Source organism: Anomalospiza imberbis, chromosome Z (genome assembly GCF_031753505.1).
Source record: "Anomalospiza imberbis isolate Cuckoo-Finch-1a 21T00152 chromosome Z, ASM3175350v1, whole genome shotgun sequence".
NCBI lineage: Eukaryota > Metazoa > Chordata > Aves > Passeriformes > Viduidae > Anomalospiza > Anomalospiza imberbis.
Window position 1 is genome coordinate 36,143,734 of NC_089721.1, and position 12,250 is coordinate 36,155,983.

Here is a 12,250-nt window from a genome sequence, read left to right on the forward strand (position 1 = left end):
AAGTATTATGTTTGTATTTCTGCCCTCAGAGCAACTATTTTGCAGGCATTGGAAATGGAGTTTCAATGATGTGTAAAACATTTGGTAAAGCCTCTGTCTTTGTGTGACCCTGCAAGACTTAATCAGTAAAAAGATAGTACATACTGAACAGATTGTGTAATCTGGTAAACCTGTAGCTAGATGATCTCAACCAGTGAATGTCTTTTCTACTATCTTCAAAAACAAGTGCTCACTGATGCCACTGACATGATTTCCAATGGTCAAAATATTAACTTTGGCATAGTACTGTAGCAATTTTTATTGTAGAAACTGGATTGGTTTTCATGTGATTCTTGTTTCTGACCAGCTCTTGTGTTTATTCACTAGATAACTGGAAATACAGACTTCCACAGTCCACACTTTTTAACAGCCCAGGGACTGCAGACACTGCTATTTTTCAGTGAATTCTCCCAGCCCTTTTTAAATGCTCATCAGAGTGGGAGTTTCAAGAGTCAGCAAAATCTGAGGAACAAACAACTCTGTCTAGGTAATGTCTGAAGTAGCTGTGTCCTAGTAATGCCGGTTCCAATTTCCTTTAGCAGTGACTGTAAACAGCTACAGAGTTGGGTTGCTGACATACCTTAGACAGCATCTGCACATCCAGTTTTAGCATTATGAATATTGAGTTACGTTTGAGTCTAAAAAGAGATGGTCATCATAGAATTTGTGACATTTTCCCCTTACTATAAACAAACAATATTAGCAGCAGCTACCACTACAGTCAGTTTGTCTTTCATTTAAAGAAAGCTTGCCAGGAAGGTTGACCACTTGTACTGTCCTCTTGAGGAAATGTCTACATATTGCAGTGAGAAACCCTGATTAGCTGCTTGTATTCTTATATTTTGATTTCAATAAAAAGCAGTCAATTTTTTTTTTTCTCACCAGCATACAGAAATTTCAGGGAACCAGAAGGAGCAGGGGGAGGGAATTTCCTTAATATTTGACACTGATTTCTGCACCATCTAGTTTTATCCCCATAGAAACTTAAAAAAAATAACTTCTACTGTGTAATAGTTTGTTAGATCAATGGCTCCATTGCTAAGGATAGCAGTTGCAAGTCACTGTGCTACATTGCCCTTACTACCCTTGCATACAACATTCAGTTAAAAAACAACCTGAAGTCACTTGTTTTTCTTTAAATTTCCCTTAATATTTAACTAATTATTAAAGAGGGGGCAGTGTTTACTAACCCTTTCCTGGAGTATTGGTCAAATTTAACCAGATCCAGTAGCAAGTTATAGTTTTTATCTTCAATTTCCATGTAGGACAAAACTGCTCCTTGCTCTTTTATCTTCAGTCTGTTTGCAAAAGAAGGCTAGAGAGCAGAAGTCATATGGAAAGCGATTTCTATTAACATATCTGCTATTGCATTGGTACTAATACTCTGGTATATTCTGCAAGACTTAGACTTTTCCCTGTCTTGGCTGTAGGCAAAACTGAAAATTACTGAATTCTATTTCACAGAATTATGGAATCATTATGATTAGAAAAGACTTCCAAAATCATTGAGTTCAACTTCTGACCGTCACCACCCTGCCAAATAACTTACAGCACTAGGTGCCATGGCCAGTCATCTCTTAAAACACTTCCAGGGATGCTGACTCCAACACTTCCATAGGCAGTCCATCCCAATGCTTTCAGTGAAGGAAGTCCTCCTGATGTCCAGCCTGAATCTTCCCTGGCACAGCTTGAGGCCATTTCCTCTAAATGTGTCGCTTCTTAGCTGGGAGAAGAGGCCAAACCCTACCTGGCTATACCCTCCTGTCAGGCAGTTGCAGAGAGTGATAATGTGCCCCTAAGCCTCTTTTTCTCCAGCCTGAACAACCCCAACTCAATCAGCTGCTCCTTACAGGACTTGTGCTCCAGACCCTTCACTGGCTCCACTGCCCTTCTCTGGACATGCTCCAGCGCTCCATGTCCTTCTTGGAGTAAAGGGCCCAAAACTGAACACAGGATTTGAGGTGCAGCCTCACCAGTGCTGAGTACAGAGGGTCAATCCCTGCCCTGCTCCTGCTGGCCACACTATTGCTGGTACAGGCCAGGATGCCACTGGCCTTCTTGGCCACCTGGAGACACCCTGGCTCAGATTCAGTCACTGTCCCCAGCAGCCCCAGGTCATTTTACTGTGGGCAGCTTTGCAACCACTCTGTCCCAGCCTGTGACACTGCCTGTGGTTATTCTGTGGTTATTCTGTATGAACTAAAAACTGGAGGTAGGCTATGACCACTGAACTTTTGAAATCAATATGCCTTCCAGACCTTACATAAAATCATAACAATTCGGTAATCGATGGAGAGTGTGTACTGATACCATTATCTGAGGCATAAGCTGTCTTTGCTAGTCTTCCAATTATAATATACATTTTTATAGACAGACCTGCTGTAACAGCAACAAGTAAGAAAAGCACAGAAAAGTTTTGGAGTGCAAGGTTCTGTGGAAGGCCTGATCTGGAAAATACATATGGATTTCCAGCTTCTTAAAAAAGAAGCTTTTAATTGTTTTCCACTTAATGTTTGAGTTGACAATGTCAGAAACCCGCTTTGGTTGAGTAGCATATGAAGTAGCTTTCAAACAGTGCATGACACCTCACCCAATGTGACCTGTAACAAAGCTTTTTGTTTAAACTGAGATCTTAGCCTAACCCTTGTACAAGTTTCCTTCATCAATTACTTCAACCATAACAAGACTGGTTTTTAAAAAAATAATCTGAAGTTAGCCTGATGAACAAGAAGAGAATGAGACTCCCAGAAATCATACAACCCAGCACTCATTCGTAGACAAGTGTTGCTTATGTTTTAGGATTAAACCAAGTTATGTTTAATGAAAGTACAATATAACATTTAAATCCCCTTAGTAGAGGTAGAAAGCCAGTGTATTAATCTAATCCATTCAGATCAGAAATACTGTTACCAGATACTGATTTATTGCTATTAGTGATAACCAAATTTGAGAGCTTATACTGTCAGCAAGGTAGCATGAATACAGTTGCAATCTCCAATATTCAGAATAAAACATATCCACATCTGTAGTGAGACAATAGCAGATTCTACCAAGAATCTCCTGCTTCTTGTAAACATCGTATTTGTGCAGATGTTTAATTTCTAAAGTCATGAAAGGCAAGGTTAGTAGCAGAAAAGACATCCAGTTTCACATTCGGCAATATAAGAACCCTGCTCTTCAAGGACAACTAAAAACCTAGCAGCACAGTTCAAACAATATTACAAGTTTTTCCTTAATTACCCACCCTTCAAAGTCCCTCCCCACCAAATTAAAAAAAAACAACAAAAACCTGACACAAAAAATAAAGTGCAGTACCCAGAAAAATAAGTGTCAAGAAAATAGCCATGTTTGTTTCTTTGGGAAAAAAAAATAAAAGGAAATAAAAGAGTACTTGGCCTCAGTCTTAAAAGTACTATAATGTGTCCATCATTTTGGATTCTTCTTCATCTCTTTGTATCACAGAGTTGAAACTGAAGACATCTGTGTTTATGGAACCTTGTAGATCTCCTGTGTTCTGCAACAGATGAAACACTAACAGCTTAATGCTCCATAATTTTATAGATGGAGGGAGAAACAGAGTGAGAGGGAAACAAAGACTGCTTGCATTGTCCGTCTTATGATGAGACAAATTTGCAATAGAAAGGAAGTAAAGTCTGAAAACATCATCAACCAGTATTATGTCACTGTGTCAAGAATTTTAAAAATTTGCTAGCATATCTTGTATTTGGTCTTAATATTTCTAATACTTAACTGCACATTTATATAAAATTCAGCTCTTTTATCTACCTCTGAGAGGTACTTCAATCAAATTATTTCAAATAAGTATCTTCAATTGTGACTCCTTTCCTAATACATAATTTTTGACAATCTTTTAAGTTTGTTTCTTCATTCCAGAATGTGGCCATAACTTTATCACAAAGGGAGATTTTCCTTAGACTTGACTTCTCTTGCCCAGAGAAGTTGTGGGGTCCCTGGCAGTGTTCAAGGCCAGGCTGGATGGGGCTGTCTGGTCTATGAAAGGTGTCCCTGCCATGGCAGAGAGTCTGGAACTATATGATCTTTAGGGTCCACTCCAACTCAAACCATTCTATGATTCTGTAACTTACTTGACTGATCCTATGATTTTACACTGCTCATGGTGATGACTGGGAATACAATTCTAGGATCTGATCAGCTTTATCATGCAGTGTTTATTTTAGGCATGAAAATGCAAAAGCAATGAACAAACATATACTTTTGACCTTATGCTGATGCTGTGAATTCCAGCAAGTTAAAAGAAAGCCCATAAATGCCTTGTGCATTAATAACACTGCATGATATATCCCAAGCACTAGTAATTCAAGAAATAATCATCTTTATATATCAGAAAGGTATAGTTTCTTTAGGCAGGACCTAATCCTACTTTAGTTAAATTAAATTTTGGAAATAATAAACCTACCTGTAAAAAAGATGTCCACTCTCCCACACAACCAGGACTGACACTGAGATCATGGAGCAACATAGTTTGAAAGCCATGTGATTGTGACCAGACTCTCACTCTTGTCTTGAATGCCTCAAGTTCATTTTTAAAGGCCTCAAAGTAGCCTTCTCCTGTCTACAAAGAGAAAAATGAAGTGTTTGTTCTTTAGCCAGATTTACTTTTGAATTGTAAGCTTACACAGTGCTGAAAAAAATCCATGCAGTAATGACATGTTATACCTTTTGGGGAATAACAACGGTGAACAACTCAGGAATAATGTTAGTCAATTTAAAATTATGTTTCATGTAGATTTCTTTTAAAGACAATCTGTAGAATTAATATACATTAAGTAAAGTAGCTGATTTATATGAGAACATGTAAAACTAAACTTAATTTTAGCCTTTCATTTATTCCAACTCAGAAGGTATCCTTACAACAGGTGCTTGTTGAAGCCCTTTGGTCAAAAGTAAAACACAAACTAACTCACATTTTAACTACATTTGTTTAGGCAATATTAAGATCCATCAGAATCTTGAACAACTGAACAGAGTCTACAGTTTTCCCACCTTCTTCCTGCAAAGCTCTGGATTGCCCTATTTCAGTCATGAGAAAGGGACACTTTATGTATCTGCCTCACTGTAAAGGGCAGATGAAATGGAAGAGTTGTGACAATATGTAACTACACTTGGAAAATGCGCGGTTAGTCAATAGTCACACCAGTCAGTGTTTGCTGTTGTTACTCAGTTATTACTTATCTGTAAACACCTGATGTCCCCCAACTGCATCTTGCTTTCCATCTACAACAAGCAAAATCCACTAAGCTTTCATTTTCAGAACTGGAATTACTTAGTTATTACTTATCTGTTGTTACTTAGTTATTACTTATCTGTAAACACCTGATGTCCCCCAACTGCATCTTGCTTTCCATCTACAACAAGCAAAATCCACTAAGCTTTCATTTTCAGAACTGGAATTATAACAAAGTATTCTGTCTAGAAAATAATTACTAGCAAAACACTTTTCCATAAGCCTAAATCAGTCAACAAATTATTTAGCCTCACATGGGTGGGAGAAACCCTCTCTAAAACACTTGTATCTTGTATTGTATCAAGAGTTTCTCACATAATTACCCAAGTTGACTTACTTTGGCTTTTTGGAAAAAGAGACGAAAACATCCTCTTGGATCCACATTACAGCTTCTGGCAATTTCTATAATAAACTGCATCACAACTGCTTGGTGCGCTACTTGCTCCATCAGAGCTCTTTTCTGAAAAAAAAAAAAAAAAAAAAAAAAAAAAAATTGAAATTCTGATTTAAAGAAGCTTTCTGAGATTATATTTCTAAAATTCAGCAGAATTTCCTTTTATTCCAGTTCCTAAGCAGATGTGAAACAATGCTTACAGAAGCAAGACGGCTCATAATTCGCTATAACTAGACACAAAGGCGACAATGCACTATAGAGAGGGCTGGAAGAACAGTTAAACAGCTAATGAACTTGGTCACCTTTCTGCTGTGCAAATTGGAAAATGTGTGCTTCCAAAGATTTAAACATCTTCATACCTGTTCAGCTTCTAGATGAAAACACCACAACATGAGATACCTAGATGTTTCTTCACATACAAGGTATGGGTGATCAGACAAAAACCTTTGACTATCATCCCATCTGCTCAGCATGCCTAATAAGAGAAACACAGTTAAGATATTCTAAACAGATAAATGATTTAATGCAGCAAGGAAGTTACTTGCATTGATACCAAGTATACATAACTTGGCATTTTACTAACCTCAGAATGACAGCATGCAGCTAAATTTGGGGGCTTTATTTATACATCTAACCGATGCTGAAAGAGCATTACTAGAAGGCATAATTAGACTTTGAAGATACTAAAAGTAGATTATAACAGTGATGCACTTTTAGTAATACTGATAATTTATTTTTAATCAGTTCTCATAAACTAACAAAATGGTGTAGGTATCTATTAGTTACAACACCAAAGAGCTTAAAAAGTTTATGGACAGAGATTTATATTAAGTGATTCTAACCAACACAAATCCTTTAAATGTTTGCAAATAAAAACACAAAGAACAGAACTTGTAAACAGAACCTGTCAAAAATTAAAGTGCTTTTAACACAGTTTGCTCGATTTTTAGAAAATTCAAATTAATTACACAAACAGCTTGATCTCAAAAAACAAAGCCACACCAGTATTGGAAAGTTAATCAGAACTCTGAATTGCAGTATCATGGCACTCCCTTCAGGTAACAAGCTGAATGTAAAAATCAGAACTACCCAACTCTCAGCTAGGAAGCCTACAAGATAGCCTCTTTTTTTTTTTTTTTTTTTACCTGCTGAAATGCACAGCAGGAGATATGTTTTCTAATTCCAATATCATTACACTGAATAGTTAAGGCACTTAAGAAAACCTGTGCCTATTATTACTTACATATTTTTTACATTTACTATTTTTTACAGTGTTGTGCCTTAACTTGATACTTGACAGGCTTGCTAAGGCTAACAGGGCTCAAAGCTCTTTTTTAAAAAATAGCTTTAAGCCCCTCAGAAGCCAAAAAACTTAGTAAAAACAACTTTTTAAAAACAACTGAATTTTGCCAAATCTAGTCTTATTCCTGATTGTTCCAAAATTCCAAATATGGCTATACTATAGTGTGAAACCAGCCTGAATGGCAAGCACTTCAGAGAACCATAAAAATTTTAGATTATGTTACATGATCAGCTTTATGCTCAATCGGGTTTAACAATTATGACAGAGCTAAAGTGACACCTAGTGGATAAATTAGTATAGTTTTAAACACACAATTCTGAGCAGAAATACTCTCAATGTAGGTGTTAACAAACATGTCCTTTTAATCAGCCATTACCCTTATAGATTAACAGGTGACAGAAAATAATTTAATAAAATATTTCACTTAATCTCCTTTAAAAAAGGAGAGAGCCACGGATGACCCACGCACTTTTATATACATGACCTATGTGTCCAGGAATGGCCCTGCTTTTTCTCACTGGTGTGGAATATCCCTTGAGTCCTGATAAAATAAAACTGAACAGTCTGTCATTTAGGTCTTTCATTTATTAGCATTCATTCTGTACAAGAAGGAGCAAATTAACACAGATTCTCTAGGAACCACAAGATGCCAGAAAAACAGACTTACCGAAGTGTCTAATCTTTTGTTCATGTTTTTGCATAAGAGGTTCAGACACAGCTTCATCTTCAATTTCTTTTCTTTTTTGATTAATAAAACTCTGAGGAAGAGAAAGATTGTACTATCATATAAACTCCACACATACTGTTTAGTGATATAAAGGATTTATTATACTTTAATATGTTACTATTTAAATGGCTATGTTCTAATTTTAGAGTTATATCATATTTGAGGTTTTGCTTTTTTTTCAGAAAGTGTCTTACCTAGTAACAGAATTTCAAAGTTTCCTTATAGTCTCTGAGAAACTTCTGTTTTCAAATAGGAACTTACTGATTTGTTAGTCATATGAATCATGTACACTGCAGCCTGGATCAGATAAATCAATGAAATTAGGAGAAGCGATAGTGATGCCAAACTGATTTTTGCTTTTATCTATTCTTCATTTATATTTGTAGCTCTGTAGCCTCTTATTGTATAACTATATAGACCCATAGCTACAATTTTACCTACTCAGTTAGCAAGAAAGACAAAAAACATTCCTAAAAGCTCAATCCTAATCTAGTTTCTTCTGAGACTAAGGACAACATAAAGAACTTCTCCCATAAAGAACTAGAGAGGAAGGGGGGCTTTAGAAGAGAGTTTAACCAAGACGGGGAATTACTTCAACATCTGTGTTTCTAATTGGGCATTCTTGTCAATTATGCTAATTTGCTACACTTACAAAACTGTAGTTGCTCTATGTCACATGTGTACCTTTGGTGCATTTTTCAGTGTGTACTTTGGTGTGTTGTGCACCTGAAGGGACCCTTTATAAAAAGCTGACCACATTTATCACCTGACTGTGTCTGGCTTGTGACTTTAGGGCTCAGTAAAAGGCAACGACAGCTGTTGAAATTAAATTGTGAAATCAAAGATGAGATCCTACTATTAAAAAATGTTCATGTTAAATAATTTGTATTACAGTAGACAGCATTAGAGGTAAACTAACAGTTTCATATTCTGAGTTGGATGGGGCATTTAAACACCAGAGAGTTTCAACCCTCCCTGCCCAGGCAAGAACATCTTTCACTGGATTAGGTTGCTCCAAGACCAGTTCAATCTGACCTCTGTTGCTTCTAGGGATTGTGCATCTACAACTTCCCTGAGCAACCTGTTCCAGAGTCTTGATACCCTAATAATAAAAAAAAAAGTCTTCCTCACATCCAATCTAAACCTACCATCTTTCAGTTTAAAGCTATCCCCTCTTGTCCTGTCACCACAGGCTGTGATAAAAAAATGTTTTTCTCCATCTTTCTTATAAGGCCCCTTTAAGTACTGAAAGATCACATGAAGGTAAATAAGGGCTTCCTGGAGCCTTTTCTTCTTCAAGTTGGAAAACCCCAGCTCTCCCAGCCTTCCCTCATATCATCTCTGTAGCGCTCCTCTGAAGCTGCTCCAACAGGAGTCCTTCTTGTGCTGGGGACCCCAGAACTGGGTGCATTACTTTGGGGGTGGGTCTCAGGAGAGCAGAGAGGCAGAATCCCCTCCCTGGCCCTGCTGCCCATGCAGCTTTGGATGCAGCTCAGGACACGTTTGTCTTTCTGGGCTGTGAGTGCACATTGCTGGGTCAGGTCCAGCCTCTCAGTCACCAGCACCCCAAGTCCTTTTCAGTAGGGCTGCTCTGATCTGTTCATCCCCAGCCTGTGCTGAGATGGGGTGGGGGGGGGTTTCCCCAACCCAGGTGTAGCACCTTGCATTTGGCCTTGTTAAAACACATGAGATCCCCATGGACCCACTTCTCCATCTTGTCCAGGTCCTTCTGGAAGGCTTCCTTCAGGTCTGATAACCACCACTCAGCTTGGTATCATCTGCAAACTTGCTGAGTGCACTCAATCCCTCTGTTTAATTTTAATGAAGATACTAAATAACACTGGTCCCAGTACAGACCCTGGAAAGACACCACTGGCTCCTGGTGTCCATTGGGACTCTGACCCATCGACCCTACCCTTTGCATGTCACCAACTAACTGCTTTCTTATCCACCTAACAGTCCACTCACCAAATCCACCTCTCTCCAGTTTAAGAGAGAAGGATGTTGTAGGAGACCACATCAAAGGCTTTGCAGATGTCCAGATGAATGACATCTGTAACCCTTCACCTGTCCACTGATGCTGTCACCACATCATAGGTCACTGATAAGGCCACTGAATTGGTCTGGCAGGACCTGCCCTCGGTGCAGTTGTGTGGCTGTCCCAAACCACCTCCCTGTCCTACATGTGCCTGAGCACAACTCCTAAAAGGGTCTATTCCATGACCTTCCCAGGCACAGAGGTGAGTGACATACTGTGTTTTTATGCTGTACAAGACACAGAAGACACTCAGAGATTAGTAACAACTAGAAGGAACAAAAGAGGCTAACACTTGTTTCCATGCACAATGATATAGGTTGTACCTTATTAAAAACTTCTTTACTAACAGGATCTGTGTTCCATAGATTCTGTCGTTCCCTCTGGTTTAGTGCTTCTTCTTTTCTTCTCCACTCTTCCTCTCTCCATCTTAACTCAGCAGCTTCAGTCCTTGCTTGAGCAGATTCCTGATCACAGGATTCTGAATTATGCAGTGCTAAACTACCAAATTTTTGCTGGGCTTCTGCTAGGTTCCATGTGCTTTCTACAGAGTGCTTCACAAACTCTCTTTCTTTTTGGCAGGCTAATTCAATCCCTTGGCTGTATGTCTGTGAGGAAAATCAGACATGCTATTTATGGGGAGAAATTTGTTGATTTACAGTTTCTAGAGAAGCAGACTGGCCTAAATCCCAAAGCTAATAATAATGCCCCTGGAAGGCACCTTACATATGCAGCATTATAACAGCAGAAGTGATGAAGCATGGCAATGTATGTCTTCTAGAAAGCGATTTCCATTTCAAGTCACCTTAACCTTACTAAGTGTATTTGCAAAATCATGGATCATGTGCTGCTATCACTAATAGTCTCCAGACTGTAAAAATACTTTTGACACAGATGAAATCCCTCTGGCTATCTTGGGGCTGGAACATTAGCAGCAGCCAAGTGTGAGAACAATCTGAATATACACTTCTGATAAGAAAGTATTGGGCTTATGATGTCAGATCACAACAGTAAAGTAACTGCTGCCTGCATTTCAGTATTAGTGCCTAAAGAGGGCCAACATCTTCTCTTGAACTGATACAAGTGGTATTTAAGCTATAAAGCAGCCAAGGCCCAGCACAAACACATGCTCCTTTAGGTCAAATCTGTTGAGGATGTCACCAGTCATAGCTGGGAGAGAAAAGGGAAATCTTAAACAACCCTGTTTATATTATTTCCACGTGTGTGCTCAGAATTCACACTCAGTAATATGCCAAGCCTTTTCCACCAAGAGTGAATAAAAATGCATCAGTTCCTCAGCCTTCCATTGCCACGTTATGAAATCTGCAGTGCTGATAGCCTCTGGTAGGGGCACACGAAGGACAACTGGTGAGAGATTATCTGAAGGAAACTTTAACGCAAGTAAATCAAACTTACTGTTCCAACTTTGTTTAAGAATTACAGCATTTTTATTTCTGCAGTAACAAGAATAAAACTCCACCGTTGGAAAAGTAACGTAATGGCAGCTGCTTGCGAGACCACATAGAATTCCTTACAACGCGTTTATAAATCGCCGCCTCGCCCTGGCCAACAGAGAAACGCACCGCCTACCTATCTGCTCCTTGGGCACGGGGACGTTGGGATAACTCCAACCCAGCTCCTTCCGCATCGCCTGTCCGCGGTGGAGCTCTTACCCAGGGCGGCCCGCCAGGCCCCACCTGTCCCCGCCGGCTCTCGGCCCAGCGGGCGCTCCCGCACAGCTCCGTCCCGACACGGTCATCCCGGTCCCGCCGCTGCCCCTCCGCGGGCCGCGCCGCCCGGCACCGACCCACACCGCGTCCCCGGGCGCCAGAAACGGTGCGAGGGGTAGGGACAGCGGGCGTACCTGCACCTCCGGCAAGCGCTGGCGGAAGGCGGCAGCCTGTGCCCGCTCCTGGTCTTCCTCCTCCGGGGCGCCGCCGTCCCGGGATCGCGGCAGCCACAGCGCCATGTCCGTTGCCGTCCCGGCGGCGCGACCCGATCGCCGGAAGTGGGGTAGCGACACTTCCGCCGATCGGAGCGCGACCGGGAGCGCCCGCCTCGGCGCGTCGGGAGGAGCGAGGGGCGGGCGCGCCTCAGGGGCGGTAATGAAGGCAGCGGGGCGGGCGGGGGCGGGCTCTGCCGCGGGTCCGCCTCGGCCCCGGCTCCTCCCCTGCCCCGCCCCGGCCCTTGCCGGTGCCCGTGGCCGTGCACCCGCCCTTGTCCGTGCATCCGTCCTTGTCCTTGCTCTTGTCGCTGTCTCTGACCCTGCAGCTGCCCCTGTCCTGTGCTGTCACCTGTCCCTATACTTTTCCCTGACCCTGCCTTTTCCGTGCCGCTGGAAGGCCGCTCACCTTCCTGCAGGCTGGCGCACGGCGCTGGCAAACTACAACGTCTGTGTGTGAGAGTGAGTGTGTGTGCGTGTACATGTATGTACGTACGATCCTTCTGTCCTGAGAGCTCCTGGGGTGCTATCTAGGGTGTTTTAA

The 12,250-nt window shown here is 40.9% G+C and overlaps 1 protein-coding gene across 1 annotated transcript; it reads right to left on the reverse strand.

The window, feature by feature from the left end:
* Positions 1 to 2,827: 2,827 nt before the first annotated feature.
* CDC37L1 (cell division cycle 37 like 1, HSP90 cochaperone) lies at positions 2,828 to 11,831 on the reverse strand. Its single transcript, XM_068176743.1, has 7 exons — positions 11,629 to 11,831; positions 10,091 to 10,372; positions 7,670 to 7,760; positions 6,059 to 6,174; positions 5,643 to 5,765; positions 4,478 to 4,633; positions 2,828 to 3,553 (listed from the first exon to the last, which is right to left on the reverse strand). The coding sequence occupies exons 1-7, from the start codon at positions 11,731 to 11,733 to the stop codon at positions 3,452 to 3,454; spliced, it is 975 nt and encodes a 324-aa protein (XP_068032844.1). The 5' UTR covers positions 11,734 to 11,831; the 3' UTR covers positions 2,828 to 3,451.
* Between the last annotated feature and the right edge of the window lie 419 nt (positions 11,832 to 12,250).

Bases quoted from the DNA above. Each gene is read 5' to 3' on its own strand.
- CDC37L1 (XM_068176743.1), bottom strand. From the start codon at position 11,733: ATGGCGCTGTGGCTGCCGCGATCCCGGGACGGCGGCGCCCCGGAGGAG. The intron at 10,373-11,628 runs GTACGCCCGCTG...TTTTCCTCACAG, and splicing joins AGCGCTTGCCGGAGGTGCAG to ACATACAGCCAAGGGATTGA. The intron at 5,766-6,058 runs GTATGAAGATGT...TTTTTTTTTCAG, and splicing joins TTCATCTAGAAGCTGAACAG to AAAAGAGCTCTGATGGAGCA.